The 26,205-nt window shown below is 42.7% G+C and overlaps 1 protein-coding gene across 3 annotated transcripts in view; it reads right to left on the bottom strand.

The window, feature by feature from the left end:
* The window catches only part of GPAT4 (glycerol-3-phosphate acyltransferase 4), a 33,527-nt gene extending 13,414 nt beyond the window's left edge, over window positions 1-20,113 (bottom strand). For 2 of the 3 annotated variants that reach the window (XM_021681591.1, XM_021681593.1), the window contains exons 1-2: window positions 19,990-20,113; window positions 6,876-7,878 (exon numbers count right to left, since the gene is read on the bottom strand). In XM_021681591.1, the coding sequence (XP_021537266.1) occupies window positions 6,876-7,040 (165 nt within the window). In that variant the 5' untranslated portion in view covers window positions 7,041-7,878; window positions 19,990-20,113. Of the gene's footprint in view, window positions 1-6,875; window positions 7,879-17,299; window positions 17,397-19,989 lie in introns of all 3 variants that reach the window. The other variant, XM_021681592.1, reaches the window with a different exon arrangement.
* Window positions 20,114-26,205: the final 6,092 nt, after the last annotated feature.

Genomic DNA, 26,205 nt, shown 5'->3' with positions numbered 1-26,205 from the left:
AGAATTTAAGTCTGTACGAACTGCTTCACTGCAAAATTCAAGATGGCTGAGGTACCTTTTAACTGGAAAGGTACAGGTTAAATGAGACCCTACATCTTCTAGCTCTACCGCAGAGCTGTCATCAACATCGCCTTGCCCTCCTGCTCTGTACATCTAGCTTCGCTTTTTCACACTTCAGGTACATTACAAAATGTTTCTGTGTTTAGGAGAGAATTGTCCAGTCGCAAGGCCGGAGGGACCTGGCTGTTAGCTGGGAAGAGCCTGTTCAGGAGGAGAGCCTGATCAGTGAACCGGATCGCTTTGGCCCTGTGGAGAAGACTGAAGGAAAGGGGCGCTGCACATGAGCAATGTCTCATAACTCCCCAGCTGGCTTCTCTGAGTGGTCACTTTCAGAAGATCCAGAATAAACAGAGAATCCTAGGTTCAGAGTTCATTCCTATAACCCTCCTCTCCTTCCCCTGACATGCGATGCCATTTACCATGCTATTCAGCATCAGATTACTCAATTATTCTCGTCTCAGCTTCTCCCGGATAGAGAAGAGACCAGTTAAGGGCATTAACGATGCTGCACTCTTAGGTAACATTAAACCAAGGCAGACCTTGGCAGGTGAAAGGCAGGCCCAGCTCCTAGAAAGGCAGAGGGTGCAATGTGTACTTTTGCTAGTTATTCATTCTACTGAACACTGCAATTTAGGAATTAATCACAAGTCACATCTAACAGACTTCGCAACCTAATCTCAGCAGAAACTGCCTCCTTTTCAGTCAGCCCTCACCGCGCTGTCCCATGAACTAACCATGTATGCCCAAAGAATGAGACCCTTAGAAAATTCAGGCTCTCATCATCTAGTACCTCTATTCCCCTGCACACACTACCTCTTTGAACAACTCTCTTTTCTCTCCCTGCTTCAGCTGTAACCTCTAAGTAGCTACTAGCAGATCTGCAAATCTTCACTTCACTGAAGTGCCAACCTCACATATCCGAGCGCCTGCTGGTCATCTCCCATGCAAGTCCAACCAGCCCTCACCAGCATGTTGCAAATTAAAGACGGCACACCTCCCAACCCTGAAAGTGCTCCCCTCCCTCTGGCCCTCCTCCTATGGCACTGGTCACCAAGCTTTCAGGCTTCCCATCTGTCACCAAGTCCTCTCGCTCCTCCCGAAAGGGGACTCTTTCACAGCTGCCTCCCGTGTGATGTCATTACCTTCGCTCTCTAGCTTATTCTCTTGCCTGTATTAATACAAAGGCAATTCAACTGCCCTTTCCTCCCTTCAAGCCACCCAGACACATGCTGCCAGTCTGATCATGTCACTTCCTGGCTCAAAAAAACTTCAATGGCTTTTCAATGCCTAAAGAAACATTTGCTTCTATAATTGACCTCACTCCCTCCGCGCACCCAATGTTTTTGCTCCACTAAGCTATGTACGGTCTCTAAACAAGACTGTACTCTCTCACCCGTGTTTCTAGAATGCCTTTTCAAGATCCAATTCAAATGCCAACTCTTCTATGAAATGTTACCTACCCATTTCCTGCAGAGTTCATCTTTCCCGGTGTATCTGAATTAGCATCCAATTGTGATTTAGTTATTTATGCATATACTTGTTTTTCTTACTACACTGTAAATACCTTGAGGAACAGGAGCCAGAACCCACCCATGTTCTCACTCCAGCAGAGTCTGATAGAAGGTCTTGCACTTAGTAGGCAGTCGCTAAGGGCTGCAATTTAACTCCCAGTATTTCTCTCTATCAAGATCTCCATGTGAAAAGATACAACCTACAACTACTTCCCATCACCTTCCCTGCCAGAGTCACATTCTCACCTTCTTCAGTTCATCCTCTCAGCTCATCAGGGTTCTGTTAAAAGTCACCCTTCTCGCTGGAGTAGGGAGGACATGCCTGGTTGACATGACCGCTTTCACTACAAGCACATGAAGCAGGGGTTACGACTTCCACTCTGTAGATGAGGAAGCACATGGGAAAGTCTGATGACTTAGGTCAAGTTTCAGAGCTCATCGAAGAGCCCTGGATTTCAAGCTGAGGGCCACTGACTCAAAAACTCATGTCCATCCCACTACACACTCCCACTGTACAGCCTCTTCAATTTCCTCACAACTACCACTTTCTAGGACTCTCCAGCGGCATGTTTACAATTGTTGTAACATTTACAACAGTCTCTGACCTGACCTGATCAAGCCCTTGCTGCCCATGAAGCAAAATCACCCAGGTCATTTCTTTCCATCTCTCTATTTCCAGGCTTTCCACTTCCTTCTTTTCCAAATCATTCTCAACTCAGTGGAAAGCCACTCCCAGGACTTCTACTCCAAATAATACCATCATCACTGTATTGAGGGTAAATCTGAAGCACAAACATTAAGAAAACAAAAACACTTTTAAAGAACACTGCTGCCCTCTGCACATGAATATCTGCTGCAACTCAGCATTGACAGGACCTACACCGAGTCAAGTCTTCCAGGACAGGGAACTGAGAAGACACTGACCCACCCATATTCTCCCCTTGGCAGGGATACTGAGGTTCTTCTATATAGGATGCACTAATTATGGGAAACTAGCTGTTAAGCCAGGGCTTGCTTAGTTCTGCCAAAAGCACAGGTATAGGTACTGCATGGACCAAGAGGATATGCAGTTTTAATCATCTTTATGCAGATTACCTATTAAAAATGGCTGACAAAATCCCGAAAGAAAATATGGATACAAAACTATATATACATGCTATTAACACAACCATAAAATATGAATGCAGTGCCAAAAACTGAAAGGTAATGCACGTACAAAAATGTTAAGGTATTAGAAGCTGTGTAAACATGAATGAATGTTTAAAATTCTTTAATATTATATTATTTCTCTGGTTATCTATTGCTACATAGCAAACCACCCCCTAGCTTAGAGGCTTAAAACACCACCACCATTTATTTCGCTCATGAATCTGCAAGTTGCACGAGGTTTGACATTGGCTGCATGGCTCAAAGGCTAAGGGCTGGGATCCTCTTCATACTTGCTCACTCCTGTGTGTGGCAGTCAATGCTGGTTGTCAGGGTCTCCCTGGGGTTGTGAGCTGGAATACCTAACACATGGCCTGGGCTTCCTCACAACATGGTGGCTGGGTGCCAGGGGCAAGCATCCCAAGAGTCAGAAGTTATACTGCCATTTCTAACCTAATCTCACCTATTGCACAGTATAATTCATGTCCACTACATTCTTTTTTTTTTTTTTTAAGATTTTTATTTATTTATTCATGAGAGACAGAGAGAGAGAGAAAGAGAGAGAGGCATAGGCAGAGGGAGAAGCAGGCTCCTCGCTAGCAGGGAGCCCGACGCGGGACTCGATCCCAGGACTCTGGGATCATGACCTGAGCCGAAGGCAGACACTTAACCATCTGAGCCACCCAGGCACCCTGTCCACTACATTCTATTTGTTAGAAACAAGTCATAAAGCAGGCCCCCCTATTCACGAGGAAGTCGATCAGACTCTACCTTTTGATAGCAGACCTCAGAATCACTTCGGGAGTTTTAAAAATATACCCATCCAGACCAATTAAGTCGGAATCTCTGGGATTCCCCAGAGATTCTAGTGCTCCCAAATAAGTACTTTTATTTATTTATTTATTTATTTTTAAGATTTTATCTACTCATTTGAGAGAGAGCGAGCGAGCACGAGCAGGGTGAAGGGCAGAGGGAGAAGCAGACTCCCCACTGAGCAGGGAGCCTGATGTGGGACTCGATCCCAGGACTCCGGGATCATGACCTGAGCCGAAGGCAGATGCTTGACTGAGCCACCCAGGTGCCCCCAAATAAGTACTTTTATTGAATTCCCCAGGTAATTCAAATGTGTAGTTGGGGGATAGACCCACAGAATTAAGATGATCTCTGAGCTTTCTACAGCTCCAAAATTATACATAGCAGCCTGATTTAGGAAGGATGAAGAAGCTAAAAAAGGTAAAATAAAAGTCTATTAAAAAACACCCACAAGTGGGGCATCTGGGTGGCTCAGCTGGTTGAGCGTCTGCTTTCGGCTCAGGTCATAATCCCAGGCTTCTGGGATCGAGTCCTGCGTTGGGCTCCTTGCTCAGCGGAGAGCCTGCTTCTCCCTCTGCCTGCCACTCCCCCTGCTTGTGCTCTCTCTCTCTGACCGATAAATAAAATCTTTAAAAAATAAAAAATAAAAGATAAAATAAAATAAAACAAAACCAGTTTGGCCAAATCCAACTTGTGTCTAATACTAATGATGATATATATAGCATTCAGTTCTTACTGTCCATTAAAGGTCAACTCAGAATAGTAATAGAGTCAGAAAAGACCAGACATTCTTGCAGAGCCACCTATAACCTTGCTGGAATGGTATCAGTCCTTTCTAGCCTACCCCTGACTCTAGCTTATAGCCAAGTTGTAATTATCCAGGCAGCTCAACAGGACAGCACCCAGAGTACCCAGAACCCTTTTAGTGCCTGATGTACACATCTCTAGGAAATAAGAAGTGTAAATCCAGTTCCTGAAATCCTAAATCTTGGGGTAAAAAATGGGTACATACATAAATATACACACATATACACACATTATTTCCATAATCACTTCTAAATCACTGTGCCTCAAACTAGTGATTTTCAAGATGTGGTTGGCAAAGAAAGCCTCTGACGGGCCAATATTACCTATCCCATGGATTGGCCCAACAATATATTTAATGAATTTCAGCTATGTAATTATAATGTACACTGAAAGTCACAAGAATATAGTTTAAAAATACAGTCACAATTAGAAGGATTTTAATTGACTATGAACTTTAAAATATTAATTTGGGGGAGATATTCAAAATGGAATAGAGAATATGCATGGATTCTAGGCCTTCTGTGGCCCAAAGCGATTCAAATTAGAAAATTTTAGTTACTACAGAATAACTCAAAAGGCTGATAACTCTATGATTTCTACGTTTTAAAAATAAGGATTTCCATAGATCTATGAGTTAACCACTTGCTTCTAAACCTGAATGAAAGCTAGCCATCACTCAGTGTTGTCTCCTAAAAGTTTACTAGCTGTTCTACTGACCCTCTAACTGGTTTTCCACAGTGGCAAAAGGGCATGAGTAGTAAGTTATACAGTCCTCAGGAATCCTGGGCCCCAGTGAAGATTTTCTTGGACTGAAATTTAAGAAAATTACATTTCCTGATTAATTAAAAGAAATACTACACATAAGCAAAGTAGCTGGTCCAAAGACTGACTAGATTACCACTTCTCAAACTTCAGTGTGCATATGAATCGCCTGGATCTTGCGGCAGTGCAGATTCTAATTTAGCAGGTGTGGAGTGGGCCTGAGACTTCCATTTCTAACCAGCTCTTAGGTGACACTCAAGCTGCTGGCATCCATACTATTCCCCGAGTAGGAAGGAACTAGATAACCTCAGAGACCATCCGCAGGGCTCAAAAATCATACTACGGAAAACAGGCACTCAAACACAAACAGGTACACTCTAGCAACACTACTGACAACAGCCACAAGGTGGAAACAGCCCAGCCATGTCCGCCACTGGATGAATGGATAAGCAAATCATGGTACAGACACACAATAGAATACTATCAGCCATTAAAAAAAGTACTGAAATATGTTATAATGCGGATGAATCTCAAAAATACACTAAATGAAAGAAGGCAGTCATAAGAGAGCACGTTTTATATGATTCCATGAATATGGAATATCCAGCATAGGCAAATCCAGAGCTGGAACATAATAAACTCACGGTGGCGGGGTGGGGGGGAATGGAGGGCAATTGCTTCATGAGTGTGGGGTTTCCCTCTGCAGTGATGAAAGCGTTAGGGAACTAGGCAGAGGTGATGGCTGTACAACACTGTGAACATAATAAATGCCACTCTTAAATGTGACAAAAATCATATTCTTACAGGAATATTAAATACCCAAACCCAATATTCAATAATACACATAAAAAATATTTCCCACCATAAAGTAACATTTCATACAGCTCACTTAATCTTTCAGAGTCTCTATTTTTTCACTGACAAAATGTAGATACCCTGTCCACTGAAGAATTATAAGGAACCAAAGGAAAATGAATGAATTTATTCTGAACCATAAGATACTATATGAATAAGTAACTTCTCAAATTTTTGACTTCTCAAGTTATACATGGTCTCAGCTATGAACAAGAATAACTGAAGATTTGGTGACTACTGAACACAGATATTGCTAATAAAGTACCAACTCTCTGGATAGATATTAAAAGTCCTGTGGCAAAAATCAACTTCCAGGAACGGTTCCTTTACACTGTGGCCAGTTTTGTTCAGCGGTATAATTAGCTAAGTTCTGACATATGTTAAGAAATTGATTGTCCTTCTCCTGTCTTTAAGAAAATAAAACAATTCACCAAATGCCCTGCCCTGCTAATTTCTTCTATCTGAAATGCAAGAATCTATTTAAGATATTTAAGTCTAAACAAGAGAAAAGTCTCTCCCAAACTTATTAGTGAGGGAATATGTGAGCAGCAGCTCCGTGTTTCATTATCTGTTACATAAGCAGAGGCAGAGTCTGGCAGTGATTTTTTCTTAAATTCTAAGCCCCTCTCTTTGAAATTATAAATAGGCAAGGTGTGGAGTTATGGAATAGGTTCCCTTGCTCAGAAGAATCAAGCATACAAGGACCTTAGCTCGAAAAGAAAGTCTGCTAAAGGCTTTCACAAGTACACATTTAGGGAAGTTTTGGGGGTTTTTTTTACTAAAAATGCTACTTCCCATTCTCCCAGTTTTCTCCGTATGCAATAGAGAGATAATAATCTGCCAGGTAAGAAAAACTCTTTACTAATAACGGCATTTCCTCCATCCTCCGTGAAGCAACCATTTGTAAACAGCACAACTTACCGCAAAGATTTTTAACAAAGTTTTCATGTAGAGCTTTCGGATGCCAAAGGAGACTCCAAAAATGGCAGGAACTATGATGAAAACAAGAAGGAGGGTGAAGAGGACAGTCAGGGAGATGCCCAGAAGGTTGACAATCAGGCTATCAAAAGGCAGCAACAGGAACATGGTGGAAGATCCAGGCAAGGCCAGTGCCCTCCACCCCAAGAACAAACCACCGTCTTCAAATGGTCCTGTCAGTAGCACCGGCCTGGGAAAGAAAGCGAGTCCCCAAAGGATAGCAAACCCCGTTCCAAGTTCACATCATTTGACTGCCTGGGGGCAGGAGGACAGTAAAAAGGGCCACAGGGGGCAGCCCAAAGATGCAGCTCTCCCCAGAACCGATGGACTCTGGAGGTGAATGTGGCGGGACCAATCTTCAGTACAAGCATCTGAATCCAGGCAGAGTTTCTGTGAAAGTGAGTAGTGAGGGAGGGATCTCTGCTCTGCTACCCTTCCGCTCCTTCCAGAAGTTTTACTTTTTCTTTCCTGCTCAAGAGCATTTAGTAGATAAATCTGTTCTGAAGATCTGTCATTGCCAGAAGTACCAAGAAGAGTTCAACTTGGTGCCAGAACAATCCTGATAACTTCTGTGGAGGGGGGGGTGACTGCTGGCCTTCACACAGAAGGCTATTGAACTTGAATATGTGGAAATTAAATAACTGTTTTACTTAAAACTCCTTCATAAGCTGAAAACTGTGTTCATTGTAGAGAGTTCACATCTGGCCCCATTCGTCCTCTAGAGAGGTTCCTGGTGCATGCTGCTTCCAGGACCCTCCAACCTGGAGAGCTACAGTCTTTGCCAGCAGGACCCAGGGGCTGGCACAGAATGTCTCATGCTGCCTGCGCTGAGCGTTAACTCCAGACGTGTCTGGCATTGGTTTCCTCTGGACGGTCTTCTCCCTAAGGCCCCCTTCTCAGCGGTGACCTGGGTTCTTGGCAAGAAGTTGCTTACATGCTGCCAAAGCTGGGGGTGGAAACAGAAACACCATCAGTCACACAAATCAAGAAGAGAAACATCAATATGCTTTGGGGGTGAGGGGGACTGTTTTAGAGTAAGCCTAGAGTCCGTGCCAGCTTCTCGAGTCATCAAGGTCAAAGGGAGCAGGCACAGCGACAGGTGTCTGGCAGACGGAGAGGCGGGAAGCAAACAGAGATGTTTTGTATAGCTTTCGATTCCAACGATATCATCTGTGGCCAAGTTTTTGAAGAGAAAATATATGGATATATGCCACATTTTAGAAGTTTGGACAAAAGATCCATCATATACGGATATATGCCACATTTCATTTATACTACAAAAAGTAGATTTCCCTCCTACTTGTCCCCAGATACCCAGCAGATGCAGCCGTGTTACCAGCTTCATATTCTCCCCAAGGTGTTCTGCACTTACGTGAGGAAATCCTAACTTACCTTTACTACTCACCCCCTCATCCTGGCAACAATAATGATGCCATATTCTGCACACTGTTCTTCAACTTGCGTTTTGGGTTTGTGTCTCTAGCTTACCATATCTTGGAAGAGTACTCCATCAGCACATGCAGGGCTCCCTCTCTTTATAGGTGCATAGTTTTCAACTTTGAGACTACACCATAGGGGCACCAGGGTGGCTCAGTCTGAATCGTATTTTCAGATTGGCTTTTTCCAATTAACATAGCCACTCGTGAACTACACTACTTTAAATACCTTACAAAAGTATTTCAATTTTATATTACTTATCTCTAACCACAAGTTACCAATGCAAGTCCTGCACTTGGGAACGTCCTTTCAAATCTCTGGCAAACTCTGCGGCTTCACACCAATCACCTTCTGGCTCGCTCCTATACATTTATTTATAGAAGGTTGAGAAATTGAACAAATAAGCAGGTTACTACCTTTACCTTAAATTTTGTCCAGTACCTTTTTAGAACTCGTAGAGCCTCTTCACAGGTTCTTTCATAACCTGTCAACAGTATTATTTCTGTTTTACCAATTAGGAAACAAAGGCAGACAGAGACAGATCCAGTTCTTCAGACTCCTAACCCAGTACTGCTCCCATTACATTCCCACGCATTTAGTGATTAAATCAACAGGACATGCTATTCCGTGGCACTGAGTCACAAATACTAGTTCCTATTTTGGATCCTCCAGTTCTTCCATTTTAACATGATCATCATCACTGCTAACGTTTATTGAATACTAACAACACAAAAGACCCTGAGCTCCCATAACAAACATTTTACATATCTGACCCTCACCTAAGTCTCACAAGCCTATGGTGGAGTTCTTACTACCATTGCTATTTGACACAGGATGAAGAAATCGAGGCTTAGAGAATTAAGTAAGTTACCCAGAATGACACAGCTACTAAGTAGCAGAGTAGGTTTGGAGCAGGGGATCTGTCTCACAGCCCAGGCTCTTTAACCACTATGCCCTCCTAACTCCCAAACTACCCTGAAATAAATTAACACTTCCTTCATGCCAGGCCTGCTCTACAGAACTTCTTGCGGTCAGAGAAAAACCACAAGGCCAATCTGGATTCATGTATCAGAATTTGGTGTTCTCAGAATCCAAGGTACAAACCTACCCTTTCATTTTTATAAACTGGCCAAACTGACTCTACATGCCAGATTTCTAACAACATCCCAGCAGAGGCTGAGGAAATTAGAAATATTTCTGAGACTTAATTTGCTGAGTCACTGTATTCTTTAAACCTGTTTAATTCCAGCCTAATTCTAGGGCCACATCTCTGTCCCACTCTTCCGTCCCTGTCCCCCTTGTCCAGCATTCCTGTGGAAAAGAAGCAGCAAAATCCCTCTGTCCCACTAGCCATGGTTACCCTGAGTTCCATGGACTCAAGATGACAGACACTGGGGTCATTGTGACTTCCCATGCCAGAGTTTAGATCTCTTTTCTTCAAATCACAATCAACTGAGAATTCCCAAGGTTATTCTGGGTTCATGTCCCCAAAACATTAAACATATTATTGCTATAAACTAATTTCCTCTCTTAGTTCAGGGACTGGCGAACCACGGCCCATAGGCCAAATCTGGCTTTGGCCTGTTTTTCTAAGACTCTTAGCTAGGAATGGTTTTTACATCTTTAAAGAATTGTAAAAAACAAAGAATAATTTGTGACAGAGACCACGGCCAGAAAGCCTAAAATACTTACTATCTGACCCTACAGTTTGCAAACCCATGATCCAGCCACTCCTTTCTCCCCCCAGAGGCACTGAACTCCCCTCTAGGGTCCTGCCCCACCCCTTGAGTTCATGTTCATGAGTGCCAGACTCCAGAACAGAGAGAACAGTAACCTAGCCAAACAAGTTATCTGGCCAATGCTAAACAATCCTCACATAAATTCTTAGAAGTAAAGAGAAAAAGCAAGCCAACTGCAGTTATCAGACAGAGTTCCAAACATCTTGCTGGATTAGCAGAGCGGCCATTAAAGCCAGAAGACTGGTGTCTTAGGCGTCCTTAACACAAACTTTGATCTCTGGAAATATTATCAAAAAATTAGTCACAGCAGAGCTCTACCACACCACAGTTTCCAGATAACTGCTCATTTAGGAGAGGGTATCACTTTGCTTCCAGTAAATATAACCATGACTCCATAAGCATGAGGTAGTATTTGCTCATTCTCTTAATTTCCACAGCTTTCAGCCAAACTTACGGAGAGTTATTTGGACCAAAGTTCCCCTAACAGCCCAAAGGGTCCAGAGAAAAATCTAAGAACCAAGTAGTTCTCAGCCTTTTAGAAGGGAATGTGACAGAGCCCATCATCACTAAGCTAACTAAACTCTTCAACCCACTGAATGGCACACCTGGGCCTTTAAGCCCCCAAACGACCCAATTTCCAGTGCTCCTCAGTTCTCAGAGTGACGAGTTCATTCATTCAACAAATATTCACTGGGCACATACTATGTGCCACACATTATGTCAGGCGGTATTTAGTAGTGAACAAATATGCCTAGAGACAAGCATTAAGCAAATAAGCATACACACAAAATCATAATTTTACACTCTGATGATTGTTAGCAAGAAAAAGAGGATCCTGGAAGAAAAAATAACAGAGGGAACTCCATTTAAATCAGTTCTGACCCAATCACAAGACAGGGACTATTATGATTCTAACTGCAGAGTCAAATACAGTTGACCCTTGAACAGTAGTACAGGTTTAATTGTGCAGGTCCACTTATATATGGATTTTTTTGATAACCACAGTACCATAAATGTATTTTCTCCTTATGATTTTTTAAAAATTTTATTTATTTTGAGGCAGAGTCCGTGCACGCACGCACGCACAAACGAGGGAGCAGAGGGGCAGAGGGGGAGGGAGAGGGAAAGGGAGAGAATCTCAAACAGACTCCATGCTCAGGGCAGAGTCCAATGCAGGGCTCAACCTCACAACCCTGAGATCACGACCTGAGCTGAAACTAAGAGTCAGACACTTAACCAATCAAATGAGCCACCCAGGCATCCCTCGTTATGATTTCCTTAGTAACATTTTCTTTTTGTAGCTTACTTTTTTATAAGAACACAGCATATGACACATACACACAAAATACGTGTTAACCTAATTGACTGTATCGGTAAGACTTCTGGTCAACAGTAGGCGATCAGTTAAGTTTTAGGAAGGTTAAAAGTTACACGCAGATTTTAGACTGTACAGGGAATCGGAGTCTTTAAAGCCCATGTTGTTCAAGGGCCAATTGCATTTCTTTTCAGCTAGCTCTCTGTGACACGTCCTACTTCAGGAGACCATGACTACCAGAATATGTCTAGAGAGAGGTCACATACCAACTCAAAGAAAGTATACCATTTCATTAAACATAAATGCTTAGGCAACAAAGGGATAATGCATTTTTTAAGCACACCAAGCACAATGTCTGTCACATATTAGATTTCAATAAATGGTATGTACCATCATTCCATTGGGATCAGAAGAAACCCAGGGTATTGTCTTCAGTTTTTTTCTTTAAAGATTTATTTATCGATTTTAGAGAGAGCACGCGCGTGCGCAAGAGAGAGCGAGAGCACATCAATGAGTGGGGGGGCGGGGCAGAGGGAGAGAGAGAGAGAATCCCAGACTCCCTGCTGAGCCCAGAGTCTAACATGGGGCTCGATCCCAGGACCCTGAGATCATGACCTGAGCCAAAAATCAAGAGTCGGCCGCTCAACTGACTGAGCCACTCAGGGGCCCCTGTCTTCAGTTCTAAATACCAAACTTTAAGAGAGCTAGATAGAGAGGAAAGCATTTCAAAGTATATCACAAAATCCACAGGCCAAAAAATACTACATGCCTAACAAGCACTAGGTGCTCAGTAAAAAGGTTAGTTGTAAAGCACATAAATGTTAATTAAAACTAGTGAGATGGCAAAAAAAATTATTTTATAAACCACCATACTGGTGACAATGAGAAAATATTCTCAAATACTGCTGGCTAGCGTATAAAAATGGTACAACCTCTTCAGAGAACAACTCAGTAAAGGCTATCAGAATTTTACTTTTTAAAGATTTTATTTATTTATTTGACAGCAAGAGAGGGAACACAAACAGGGGGAGTGGGAGAGGGAGAAGCAGGCTTCCTGCTGAGCAGGGAGCCTGATGCAGGTGATCGATCCCAGGACCCTGGGATCATGACCTGAGCCGAAGGCAGATGCTTAACTGACCAAGCCACCCAGGCGCCCTGGCCATCAGAATTTTAAATGCACAAAACCTTAGCTCCAGCAATCCTACCTCTAAAAATGTATCCTAAAGATAAACTAGAGGGGTGCTTGGGTGGCCTAGTCAGTTGACCATCTGACTCTTGATTTCGGCTCAGGTCATGATCTCAGGGTCCTGAGATTGAGCCCCCCGTCAGGCTCCACGATGGGCATGTAGCCTGCTTAAGATTCTCTCTCTCCTTCTTTCTCTGCCCCTTCCTGCTTGCACACACTCTAAAAAAACAAAAAACAAACAAGCAAAAAACAGGTAAATTAGAACAGTAGTTTTCAACCAGGGGCCATTTGCCCCCCAACCTCTCCCCTCTCCCCCCAACACTCCCCCTACCATTTGGTAATGTTTGTAGACCCTGTTAGCTGTCAGGACTCGGGATGGGGAGCTACTGGCAACGAGTACAAAGACGACAGGGATACTGCTAAACATCCTGTAATACGAGGTCACCTCTTACGGCAAAGAATTATCCAGCCCTAAATGACAATGGTGCTGAGGCTGAGAAACCCTGTACTGATGCATATACAAGACGATGTACGTGCAGGGTTACTGACTGCAGCACTGTTTTGTAATATCCAAAGAAACATCAACGTCCACAATTAACAGAAGATACAATGGAATGCTATTCATCTGTTAAATGAAAAAAGACATTTACTTGTGCACTGATAAAGAAACAATCTACCAGTTAGATGCAGAACAATGTCCACAGTAAATACCAATTGAGAGGGAAGAAAAGGAAAAATCTACAGTTTATATGTATTTGCAAAGATACAGATCTCTGGAAAGATACAAGAAGGGCTACAGCTGCTGCCTCTAGGAGTGTGAGGGCAAGGTCACTTTATCTTTTTTGCTACCTTTAAAATTTTATTTACCATTTTGAATAGGTAATAGTGCTGGGGGGAACTGAATGTCAAGTGTATTAGAGTAGTGGAGTATAAGAAATTTGCTTGAATGGAATGCTGGTGCTTAGGAGAAAGTATACAGTGTTTCCAAGGAAACACGTTAGCACTCAGAGCTACTAGGTTGAAGTGAACCTGAAGTGCTAAAAAATCAAGACTATACATGGAGCTGACATCAATCCTAGATAAAATAAATGGTTCAAGACAAAGTCAAGATAGAGTAAGCTAAAGGATAACTCAACTCACCAGAAAGACGACAGTAACAGGGTCAGTTTTGGGGTCCTGATCTTAGCTAAGGTCACCCTGACCTTACGTACCTTTCCCCTTGCCTACAAAGGACTAACTTGAGTTGGAACTGGGTAGTAAGAAACCTGGTACCAAGTTCCCCCAGAGTAACATGAAGTCTTCGAAGCTGGAAAAGAAAAAAAGGACAAAGGACACAGGATATTTTGATATTCAGGGGCAATCAGCCTAAGAAAGGACAATTTAACTTTCTGGGGTTTTTAAGACCCAAGAAGTTTCATTACCCAACCTGAATGCTGCTCTGTGAGCTCCATCTCAGAGATGGTGTTTTTACATTTGAGTACTGTATATGTAATTGCATATTACATATACAGTATGTATATGTAAACTGTATACAGTTTCTGGCCTTTTTTTTTTTTAATCTTTTTTTGTCTGGCTTATTTCACTCAGCACAATTATTCTGAGAGTCATTCATATTGCAGCACATGTCACGAGTTCATTCCTTTTTACTGCTGAGCTGTAGCCCAAGGTATGGATATACCACATTCGCTTATGCATTCACCTACCGATGAACAACTGGATTGTTCCAGTTTGGGCCTGTTACAAATAAAGCTGCTATCTACAAGTCTTCATATGGACATACATTTTAATTTCTCTTAGGTAAATACCTAGGAGTGGAATGACGGAGTCTAAAGCAGGTGTATGTTTACCTGCCAAACTGTTTTTTTTTTTAAAGATTTTATTTATCTGTCAGAGAAAGAGCACAAGCAGGGGAATGGCAGGCAGAGGGAGAAGCAGGCTGCCCACCAAACAAGGAGCTCAATGCGGGACTCGATCCCAGGACCCTGGGATCATGAACTGAGCCAAAGGCAGACGCTTAACTGACTGAACCCCCCAGGCATCCCGCCAAACTGCTTTCTAAACTGGTTGTACCATCATTTTGCATCCTCACCAGCAGTGTATGAAAGTTCCATTTGCTCTACAACCTTACCGCCACTTGATGGGATCAGTCATTTTTTTTTTTTTTAAGATTTTATTTATTTATTTGACTGATAGAGATACAGTGAGAGAGGGAACACAAGCAGGTGAGGTGGGAGAGGGAGAAGCAGGCTTCCCGCGGAGCAGGGAGCCCAATGCGGGGCTCGATCCCAGGACCCTGGGATCACGACCTGAGCCAAAGGCAGACGCTTAACAACTGAGCCACCCAGGCGCCCTAGGATCAGTCTTTTTAATTTTAGACACACTAATCGATGTGAAGTGGTATCTCATAGTTTTGACTTGCATTTCCCCAATGACCAATGATATTGAGCATCTTGTTTGCTTATTCACCATCCATCTATCTTCTTTGGTGAAGTGTTCAAATTCTTACCTATTTTTTATTAGGTTATTTTATTACTTAGTTTTGTTACTGGCTATTTTTTTTTAAAAATCAAGCTTTTTTCCCCCCAATGACTAAATAGTGTTAAAATGAGAAAGCATTATTATTGGACTACACACTTAAAAATGGTCAAGATGGTTAAAAAAAAAGAGAGAGGGAAAAGATTGATCCCACAGACCAAGAGAGCATTTCATCACAAAGGTACAAAATTTGTGAACCATCAGACTTCTTTGTTCAACTTGCTACAAACTTGAAACAATCGTAATTATGCAAAGAAAAATCACTAAGACATGAAACAAAAAAACCAATGAATACAAGCACAAACTATTTTAACCTCAGAATTATTACCAAGAGTCTAAAATGCTCCTTTATCTTTATGCTCAGCTGACAGTGATTCTGTTGTCCAACACAGCAGCCACTAACCACATATAACTCTTGAGCACTTGAAATGTGGGTAGTCCAAATTGAAATATGCTGTAAATGTAAATAAGATACACATTGGATTTGAATGTTCTCTGAAAAACTGAATGTAATCACTAATAATCTGTATATTGATTACATGTTGAAGTGATATTCTGGATAATTTGGATTAAATAAAATACATGATTAAAATTATTTTCGTGTGTTTCTTTGTACTTTTTAAAAAGTGGCTCTTACACGGGATGCCTGGGTGGCTCAGCTGGTTAAGTGTCTGCCTTCGGCTCAGGTCATGATCCCAGAGTCCTGGGATCAAGTTCCGCATCAGGCTCCTTGCTCAGTGGGAAGCCTGCTTCTTTCTCTGCCTGCCACTCCGCCTGCTTGTGCTCTCTTTGACAAATAAATACTTCGTGGAAAAAAAAATTAAAAAAAATAAAAGTGGCTATTACAAAATGTAAAATCATATATATGGTGTGTATTGTATTTCTATTGGACAGCACTGATCAAAAACGTTTATTTTTTATTTATTTTATTTAAGTAGGCTCCACACCCAGCGTGGAGCCCAACACAGGGCTCGAATTCACGATCCTGAGATCAAGACCTGTGCTGAGATCAAGAGCCGGATGCTTAACTGACTGAGCCACCCAGGCGCCCCTGATCAAAAACTTTTAAAGCAGACCCTGAAAATAAAATATGTGTAACTGGTAAAGAAAAAAACACATACATAAATATTTTTTCCCTCCCCATTCCTCTGCCGTGTGAAGAAAATGATACCGTAGAGGAGCTTAGAATTGGAACTCAGGAGTCTCCTTAGCTAAGAGTTCAGGCACAGCTTTGTTACTATCTGGTCTGTAAGTCATTCAGCTTCCCTGGATTTCAATTTCCTCATCAGTTTTTTGGTATTTTAATTCAAAAGGTCAACAAAAATTTACTATGCTCCTACTTTTTACAAAGCATTATTCTAATATTGCAGATCTTGGGCTTATAGTTTAAAAGGAGGTGCAATGCAAACACAAGGCAAACCAAAAGAGTGCCCAAAGAAAGGAGACAAGGCCCTGTGACTGGGTGGCAGGTGCACGGGTATGCATGTTTTATAGGACAGAGAGTACCTTTAAAGGAGTTAGGAAAAACTGCAAGCTTTTTAACATTCCTATTAAGTCCAAAATTCAGTGCTTTTAAAAAGCATTCATCATGCTATCCTAAGTATTTTGTAGTGTAGTGATACATGGAATTGATGATATTTGGTCAAGTCCTCCCCTGAGCATAATGATACAGAAAGATATAAATGCCACTCCATAATGAGGTTCTAATATACTTGAAAAAACAGTTTTGTAGTACAGTTCAACCATGATCAAATAATCTCAGCTTCTAGCTCCAGAAAGCAAGAGATTTTTAATAAAAGGTAACATTTTGTGACATGCATACAGATAAGTGGTTTATTCTTCAGCAGAAACCAGTTACCAGGCTAGACTCCTAGCTAACCACTGTACTCTTTCCGATACCACAAACACAAAAAAAACCCACACAAGGGGTGGGTGACTCAGTCAGTTAAGTGCTGACTCTTGATTTCGGCTCAGGTCATGATCTCAGGGTCCTGAGTGTAAGGCTCTGTACTTGGTATGGAGCCTGCTTAAGATTCTCTCTCCCTCTTCTCCCTCCCTCTACTAAAAAAACAAAACAAAAAAACAAAAAACCCACAAAACCCACACAAAATATAAAAGTTCTCCCTGCACCCATGTCTGTAGGGTAATGATTTACCAAGACACCCCGATGCTGTTATCTCAGCAGTTATTTCCATAAGCTGGATGCATGCGACGACCACTGTATTTAAGGCACAAGCTGACAAAAGTCCATCCTGAAAATAATTTATAAACAACTATGTTACGTCATATAAACCAAACTTAAAAGCAAACTCGATGAACTCTATATACAAAGATTCCTTTGCTCACAGCATTCCTTGGAGGTACAATATCCCCTCCAATTTTAAGGGTGAAGACTGAGGTACAAGTACTGAATTTACCTGTCTTTCCTGGGATAAGGAAACTTAACAGCACAAAATGTGCTAAGAAATACATACTACGGTTTTGTAAAAACAAAAAAAGAAAAGAAGGCAAACACCTAATCCATGTTACACCCAGCCTAGGATTTTTATCTGTTAATGGCAAGAAAGGATGTTCTATGGAAGGGTACAATCGTTCTCTCTGCTATCAAGAGCAAAACTTCAGGAGTGCATGCCAAATCATCCCAGTTTCCCTTAGTTACTCTTTGTTAAATAGCTGTGAATGTTATCTACATCTGTTAAAGTTTGTAATTATTCTCAGTCTGGTATTCCCCTTCTAAGGTCACAAGTTTCCCATGTTTACTAAAAGCTGTGATTAGAATTTCTCATTTGTCCCATATCTGGCTTAAGAAATATTTTAAGACATATCCCCTAGTTTTATTATTCCAGAATTTGATGGGAAAGTTCCTATTAACCCATCCAAACCTTTCATTGTAAAAGTCTTCATTATAGCCCTCCCACACACTTCCCTTTCCTTAAAGAAACAACTTAAAAGTAGTACTATGGTACAGGAGAAAAAAGACTGAATGTGGAGTTGGGAGAGGTTTCCAGCCTCTTTGGACTCTTATTCCCGGTTGATCTGGACAAATCTCTGAACATCTATGGACCCTGAGGGTGCATTAAAAATGAAAAAGTTAGGGGCGCCTGGGTGGCTCAGTCGTTAAGTGTCTGCTTTCGGCTCAGGTCATGATCCCAGGGTCCTGCTCCCTGCTCCGCGGGAAGCCTGCTTCTCCCTCTCCCACTCCCCCTGCTTGTGTTCCCTCTCTCGCTGTCTGTCAAAAAAAAAAAAAAAAGTTAGAAAGATGACCTGGAAGTTCTCATCCACATCTGAAGACTTTTTGTTTCAACCTGTCCTCCAGCACTTTGATCATTTTAGGTGTCCTTTTCTGGCCCTTCTCCAATGCTATTACGTATTTCTTAGTTGAACAACTTCCAATAGTAGACTATGTCCCAAAAAAGTACATTATGATTTTACACAACAGTACGATTTTTATTTTGAATCTCAAGCTGCTTTTTTTTTTTTTTTAAGATTTTATTTATTTATTTGAGAGAGACAATGAGAGACAGCACAAGAGGGAAGAGGGTCAGAGGGAGAAGCAGGCCCCCCGCTGAGCAGGGAGCCCGATGCGGGACTCGATCCCGGGACTCCAGGATCATGACCTGAGCCGAAGGCAGTCGCTTAACCAACTGAGCCACCCAGGCGCCCTTTCAAGCTGCTTTTGATATCAAGGATTTATCCCAGAGCTTAGGGAAGGGGGACATGGATGGGACAGGCTTAACCTGAAGATCAGTTGTTGAGGCTGGATGATGGATACATGCTGGCTCACTATTTTATCTATTTTTCTATGTCTGAAAGTCTCTATAATACAAAGTTGGTAAAAAAACAAACAAAAAAACACTATCAAAGTGAGAAGACAATACCAGACTGGCATTATTACAGGACTCATTTCTACAGTCTCTGGCATACGGGTAACTGCTTTCACACCATTTCCCTTGGGTTGAGAGAGAATCTACAGGAGATGAAACTAAGCAGAGGCACTCAAAGTTCAGTCAAAATTAAGGAAAATGAACCAGAAAGGAAATGCTGTCAAGAAGGTTATCACTGAGAAGATCCATGGCACTGAGGGCATGAGCAGTGAGAGGCACTTATAGCTAGTATAGTATGGAACTTATTTCCACAGAGTAATACCATATGTTTCAAACAGTATGTTTTCTCTAACTTTGAAACTGCAAAAGTTAAAACCCTACGTGAAACGAAGTGAGTAAATAAACAAGACCCTTTGGTAGGAGGATGCCTTGCAGGGCGTGAAATCAAAACGGAAAGATAAGGGATTTCGGGGGTTAAGAAATTCTAAAGAAAGAAAAATGGGTTCCTCTGGAGAACAAGCGAGAAAATCTACATCCCAGCGAAGCCAAAGGACATAAGAAAAGAAATTACAAGAGAAGGCGCCTCCTCGTGATCTTTCATACCCCCTCAGCCCTCCCGAGCTCCACTCCTCCACGCTCGGGGAGGACGGGCTGCAGAGCACCTGGGATGCGGGGGAAGCCCGGAGAGCCCATCCGGAGGGGGACCGGACCGAGCAGGGAGTGGCGGGAGCCGCCCGACACCGGCCTCCGGGGCGCTGCGGCGGGACCCGAGGGCGGCGCAGCGAGCTCGCCCGGGGAGGGGCGCGGACTGTTCCACTGCGGCCGAGGGGGCGGAACGTTCCGACGGGCCGGGAAACCCCAGGAAGCGGCAATGGTGTCTCCTGACGCCGCAGCGGCGTAGGGACGGGGTTCCCAGACCGCAGGCCGCTCGCGGGGTGCCTGGCCCCGAACCCCCGGGCCCGCTGCCGGCTCCCCTGGGGCCAGTGACCTTCAGAACCGGCGGGAACTCGGTCATACTCACCGACCGCGAGCCTCCGGAGCTGCCAATCCCTCCGCGGACGATCCCTCCCGCCCTTGGCCGCCGCCGCTGGCCGAAGCGTGCGTAAAGACGTGCGCGCGCCCGCCCTTTGTCTACGCCGCTTTGACGTGACCCCTCGCGTCCCATCCCCACCCCTCCCGCCGTTTAATCTCTCGCCCGGCACCCGCGCGCCGGGCGCGCGCCGGGCGCGCGCCGGGCGGGGACCCCGAGGGGCGGGGCGCCGCGTCACCTGCCCGCGGTCGGGAGCGCCTGGGACGGACCGAGGCGCCCCCTGGCGAGCGAGGAGCCGTTACCGCGGGCTGGCGGAGCGCTACGGAGGCTGATGCTGTGCTTCGAGGGCCCTGGTCCCCGGCCCCTCACCGTGGCGCGCGTCCCTCGGGATTCCTGCTCCAATAAGGGGAGCGCTTCCGAAAGAGGGGTCTCCACGTTTCTGAGCTGTGCCCGGGCCCGAATACTGGTTACTTCCCCCAAGGTGCTCTCGTGTAGGTTCTAGAGAGGGTGAAATCTGTCCTGATCAGCGAGAAAGGCTTGAGTCACAAAATTATCTTGTCGTCTTGGGGCTGTTGTGAGTATGCGGTGAGATAGGGTTCTGTATGTAAAGAACCTAGCTCAAGGCCTGGCACGCTCAAGAAACAGCTGCCACTACATCACCATCACTGCCACCACCATCACCATCACTCATCATCCCTGAGTGTCATTTGTCTTACTAATGAAGCCGCGGAGTGCAAGGGGTTTGTGTGGACAATCTCCCTGTTCCCTCACAGCTGGAACTTTGCAACGTCCACCTCAACTCGGAAGGGATCTCTCTGCTTAAGTCTAGCTGGTGCCTGCTGGAGTTTGCCTGTGTATTTCTCACCAGCACTTCAGACTTCAAATGCCTAACCCAAGGACCCAAGTTTATCATCTTCTCTCAAATGGATTCTCCTTAGGAAGAAAAATAGCCCTTCTCCTTGTTCTTAAAAGACATTTTTACCTCCAATACCAAGCCCCCCTCCCCCAGTTTATTCTGTGTACTAGTGTCGGATTGCCATTCCTTGCTAAATAACTTGATAATAAATCTTCAGGGTAAAGTCCACATTCTTAAGCCTCAAAATCTGACGATAAGAATGACGGCTCTACTCCAAAACACTGGACCACTCATTTCCACTCATCACCACACCTGTTTGGGATTTATCACATATTTTAAACTCAATCATTTATCTATTCATTTAACAAATCTTCACCGAGTCCTTCCCATGTGGCCAGTTTTTGCCACTGTCCCAATGGCAATACAAAGTTGAATAATTCATGGCCTTGGAAAATCTTCAACTAGATTAAATTCCATAAAGGAAACTGGACATCATACATTTTTGTGTCCTCCTCAGTGCTAGGGCTAGAATTTTAAAGTGGTCACTACCATCTTAAATGCTTTTTGGATTCTGATATCTTGTCTCCTTTCCTGCCTCCAGAACCAGTCAAAACTTAGAAGTAGTCTGTGCTCTGCTTTTGTGTATTTGTGTTTATGTTTTCTTACAATTCCCACCATATATTACTGTTCTTTCTATATGATAATTTTGAAATTAAAAAATGTTTCACACATTTTAGAGACTCAACACAAATGACATTGATTGATTCTTTGCCCAGCCAAGTAGTAGACTCAGTTGTTGGGTATCAACACACACACACACACACACACACACACACACATTCCTTGACACATTCTCTAAACTTCTTTAGTGCGTGAAGGCAATCCCAAACTTCCTTTTGAAGAGGGAGCCAAAAAGAACTGGGTTAATATGGTTCCCTCAGGTTCCAGAATTTTGTTTTCAAAGGTCAATGATACAGGCAAATCTCTGTCATACCCATTTCTAGGCAGAGGAATAAATGAGAGAGATAAGATGAGCAAATAATGCTTGAAAAGTTGGACACAAAGTAGGTTTATCTATAGAGAAGGCCCACTGCCTATAGCATTAATAGGCTTACATCCAACACTAAATTCCTTGTCACTCCGAATTTGGACTGTCTTTAGATTATTGTTGAGGTATTTCCCCATTTTAGAATGAAAATACTCTTAATACAAAAACTATGTGAGTAATCTTAAAAACCTGATGGATAGTCCATTAAGAAAGGGGGATCTTGGGGCACCTGGGTGGCTTAGTTGGTTAAATGTCCGGCTCTTGATTTGGGCTCAGGTCATGATCTCAGGGTCATGAGATGGAGCCCCGCCTGGGCTCTGCTATCAGCAGGAGTCTGCTTGAAATTCTCTCTCTCCCTCAGCCTCTCCCCTCCCCCAATCCAGGCACACACATTCTGTCTCTCTCAAATGAATAAATAAATCTTTAAAAATATATAAATAAAAAAATTTAAAAGGGGGATCACAGTGTTAACAACCCCCACGTCATTCTGACTTTGAGCTAATTTCCCAAAATGTGCCTCTATAATCATTGTGTTTGCTGTGTGTATGGCAAATGGGAAGATATTCCTTTTAAAGATGCTCTTTCCCCTAGTAGAATATTCCCATAAGTGTGCTGCATAACTTCTTTCCCTTCCACAGATACCTTTTCATGTATAAAGCCTTTGACATTAAGAGGTGAACCACAACTATTTACTAAACAACTAGCAATACCAATGCTCATTTCCAAGCACCAAGAGAAAAAGACAAATTAAGCAAAAGGTGTATTCTTTTTATTTATTTAATTTTATTTTTTAAAGATTTTATTTATTTATTTGAGAGAGAGGGAGCACAAGCAGGGTGAGGGGCAGAGGGAGAGGGAGAAGCAGGCTCCCCGCTGAGCAGGGAGCCCAGGACCCTGGGATCATGACCTGAGCCGAAGGCAGATGCCTAACTGACAGCTACCCAGGCGCCCCAAGGTGTGTTCTTTATAAAAAATTTTTTAATTGTGGCAAAATACACATAAAATTTACCATCTTAACCATTTCTAAGTGTACAGTTCAGTGGTGTTAAGTATATTCACATTATTGTGCGATCAGTCTTTACAAATTTTTCGTCTTGAAAAACCAAAATGTATACCCATTAAACAAAAACTCCCCATTCCTCCTCCCCCCAGCCTAGGCAACCACCATTCTACTTCTGTTTCTGAGTTTAATTACTCATACTTCATACTCATATCTAAGTGAAATCCTATAATATTTGTCTTTTCGGGACTGGCATATTTCACTTAGTCTAATGCCTTCCAGGTTCAAGGTGTCAGAATTTCCTTCCTTTTGAAGGCTGAATAATGTTGTGTTGTAGGTACATGCCACATTTACTTTACCCACTCATCCACTGATGGGCATTTGAGTTTCTTCCCCCTTTTGGCTGTTATGAATAATGCTGCTGTGAAAATGAACGTACAAACATTTGAGATGCTGCCTTCGGTACATTTGGATCTATTCCCCAAAGTGGGATTGCCGGATCCTGTTGTAATTCTGTTTTTAATTTTGGGGGGAACCACCATTTGTGATGCTGGTGTTTGATATAGGAGTCTAAAGTTGGGAGGAGAGATCCAGTGATTTAAATCTGAGAGTCATCAGAATATGGCTGATACACATGTTGGATCAGATCAATACAAGAACACTCTGACTTAAGAAGTAGAGACTTTGTAGTTAAGAGCAAAATGAAGAAGACAAGTTTTTCAGTCTGCACCCACACTGTGGTCCTCAACTTGAAAATTCACAGACCCAACTTTTTCAGTTCACAGCAAGATGATCTGTTTCTGGGGACTGATTTATAGTAATCAAATCTGCAGGAGACACTGATAAAGGGGACTTATTTATTAAATTAGGTGGATCATTAAAAATGCAAAATTAACTGGAATAATAGAATCCATAGGTCAGTTCATACCCTTATAGCAGTGTCTACTTGGGAAACCAAATCAGCATCAATAGGTTGATGATAAAGTTTAAAAAAAAAAGAGAAAAGGAAATGTATGTCTCTAAAGGCTCTGGCAATTTGATATACCTTGTGCTTATATGGGGCTCTAGCTGCTAAACAGCCAAAAACAGTTGGCTGAACAGAACGTCCTCTTGGATGAATATGGCCATACCCTCCTCTTTGCCCAGCTCTCCGTTTTCCAAAATTCACTCCTGCCGGCCATTATCACCTCCATTAAAACAATGGCTGACTTCCTGGGATCCTCAGGGGAGCAAAAGAGAAGTTTCCAATTAGTGAAACAATAATTCAAAAGTCTTGTGGAAATCACATACATAAATAAGGCCATTTAAGCTAACTGAAATGTAATTTCTGGCAAACATCTACTCATCTTTTAGGCACTCACTTTGGAGGTCAGCTCCAAGAAGACATTTTCTCTGATTTCTTCCTAGGTGCTCATTCTCTGTGTGTGTGTGTGTGTGTGTGTGTTTTCTTCTTCTTTTTTTCCTTTTTTTTTTTCCCCCCTCCATGTGTTTCTCACACTTCCTGGTGCCTCTAGAATTATTTTTATCAATCATCTGTATGTATGGCTCCCTTCAATGGACTGTGAATTTTGTTTTATTCATCTTTCTAGCCCCAGTACTTAATATGATGTCTGGCACAGTGTAGTTGCTCAGTAAATGTTTGTTGAATGACTCAAAACTACACGATGACTACCAGAAACTTGACAAAGTATGCATGTATTTAATAAAATCATGAATGAACTAGTACTTAATGCATGAAATTTGGTAGACAATACAGGGTATGTTTGGGAAAGACAGTAAAAGGGGTCACTGAATGGAAAAATTACCTGCATAGGAAAGGTTGTCATAAATTAAACCAGTTTATCTTAGTCTGGACATTTGAGAGGTCAAGAGTCTGGGCCACTTTTGTTTTTCTGAGATTATCACTATAAAAAAGAAAAAAAAAGAATTACAGGATTACATAACTGTGGCATATAGTACATGTGTGTATTTCCAAAAGTCACAATTAAACACTGTTATGCTGTTTATAAGATAAGGCTTTATAAAAATATCAAATATTAATTCAATAGTTTTCTGAAATCTCATTGATGAGCTTTTAAGAAAATACAGTTGAGGTCAGGGCCTCAACTTTGTGATCTGGCACTGAAACATGTGAAACTCAAAGATGACTAACAAGCAGCATCTCTTTTCAATCCTGCTGGTTGTCTCTGTGGTTGCAGGAGTATAATATCCTAAGTCTAGATTCCTCAGCCCCTCTAAACTGTTAGACCTGACCTATGTGGTCTTCCAAGACTTCCCTTCTCCAGTGGTGGGCCCTGACCTCAACTGTATTTTCTTAGAAGCTCATCAATGAGATTTCAGAAAACCCTGGTTTCATGAGAACTATATTACAACACATTCTGGGAATAAGTCACCTTTATAGCTGACTGCTCATTTTTTTCTGTTCTTACCAGCTTTAATTTCAGAGACCGACTCCCAATCCGGACAGCTTACCCAGTGGGGACCACCCACCCTATTCCCGATCATCTCTTAATGAGTCAAGACTGGAAGCCTGGAGTGGGGGGCGGGGAGGAAACAGTGGTGGTACTGTGGCATCCCTTATCAGACGAGGAAGCTGCAGCTGTGTCCTCTCTGTCCTGGAAGCTTGCTTGTTCGGCTCCTTCTATCTTTACCCTGTTAACCACCTGGCTGTCATACACACAGAGGGAGTCAGCCGGGGGCAGGCCCTCTAAGGGACAAAAATAAATAAAGCGAATGTTGCTTGCTCAACCATTATGATTGCGTGTATTAGCCTACCACTGGCACAAACAAACGTAGCCCAAGAAGTCAAGGATGAGAGGAAATAAAGATTAAAAAACAAAAACAAAAACAACACTTTTGTTAAAAATTTGTCATCTATGAATGATAATCTGAGAGAATGAACAGTCTCTGAGAAGCGGTTAAGATCTTCCAAAGGCTAAGGATCTCAGAACATTATAAATTGAAGCTGGGGGCATACCTGGCATGAATACTCATGCATTATTTCAAACCATATGTCTTGAGTGTCTCAGGGGTGGCCAGCCTATGGGCCAGCAATGTACATGGTTGGGTCTGCCCCAGCTCTCCCAGGCTCTGAGGGGAGCAAACAATTCAATAAGCAGTTTCAGTACAGGGGGATAAATACAACAGGGAAAGTGTGTGTGTTGGGGGGGGGGTGCAAATAGGAACAAAGGTCTGGCTTCTGGGTCTAGGTAAATTACACTTAAAAGAATGTGCAAAACAGTTAAAAATGTTTGTTTTTTAAGTACATTTATTTGGAGGTAGATAGAGTTTTCCCAGACTCTT

This window comes from Neomonachus schauinslandi, chromosome 2, assembly GCF_002201575.2.
Source record: "Neomonachus schauinslandi chromosome 2, ASM220157v2, whole genome shotgun sequence".
NCBI classification, from domain to species: Eukaryota; Metazoa; Chordata; class Mammalia; order Carnivora; family Phocidae; genus Neomonachus; species Neomonachus schauinslandi.
The sequence above is the reverse complement of the archived record's forward strand: the minus strand, read 5'-3'. Positions and strand labels throughout refer to the sequence as shown.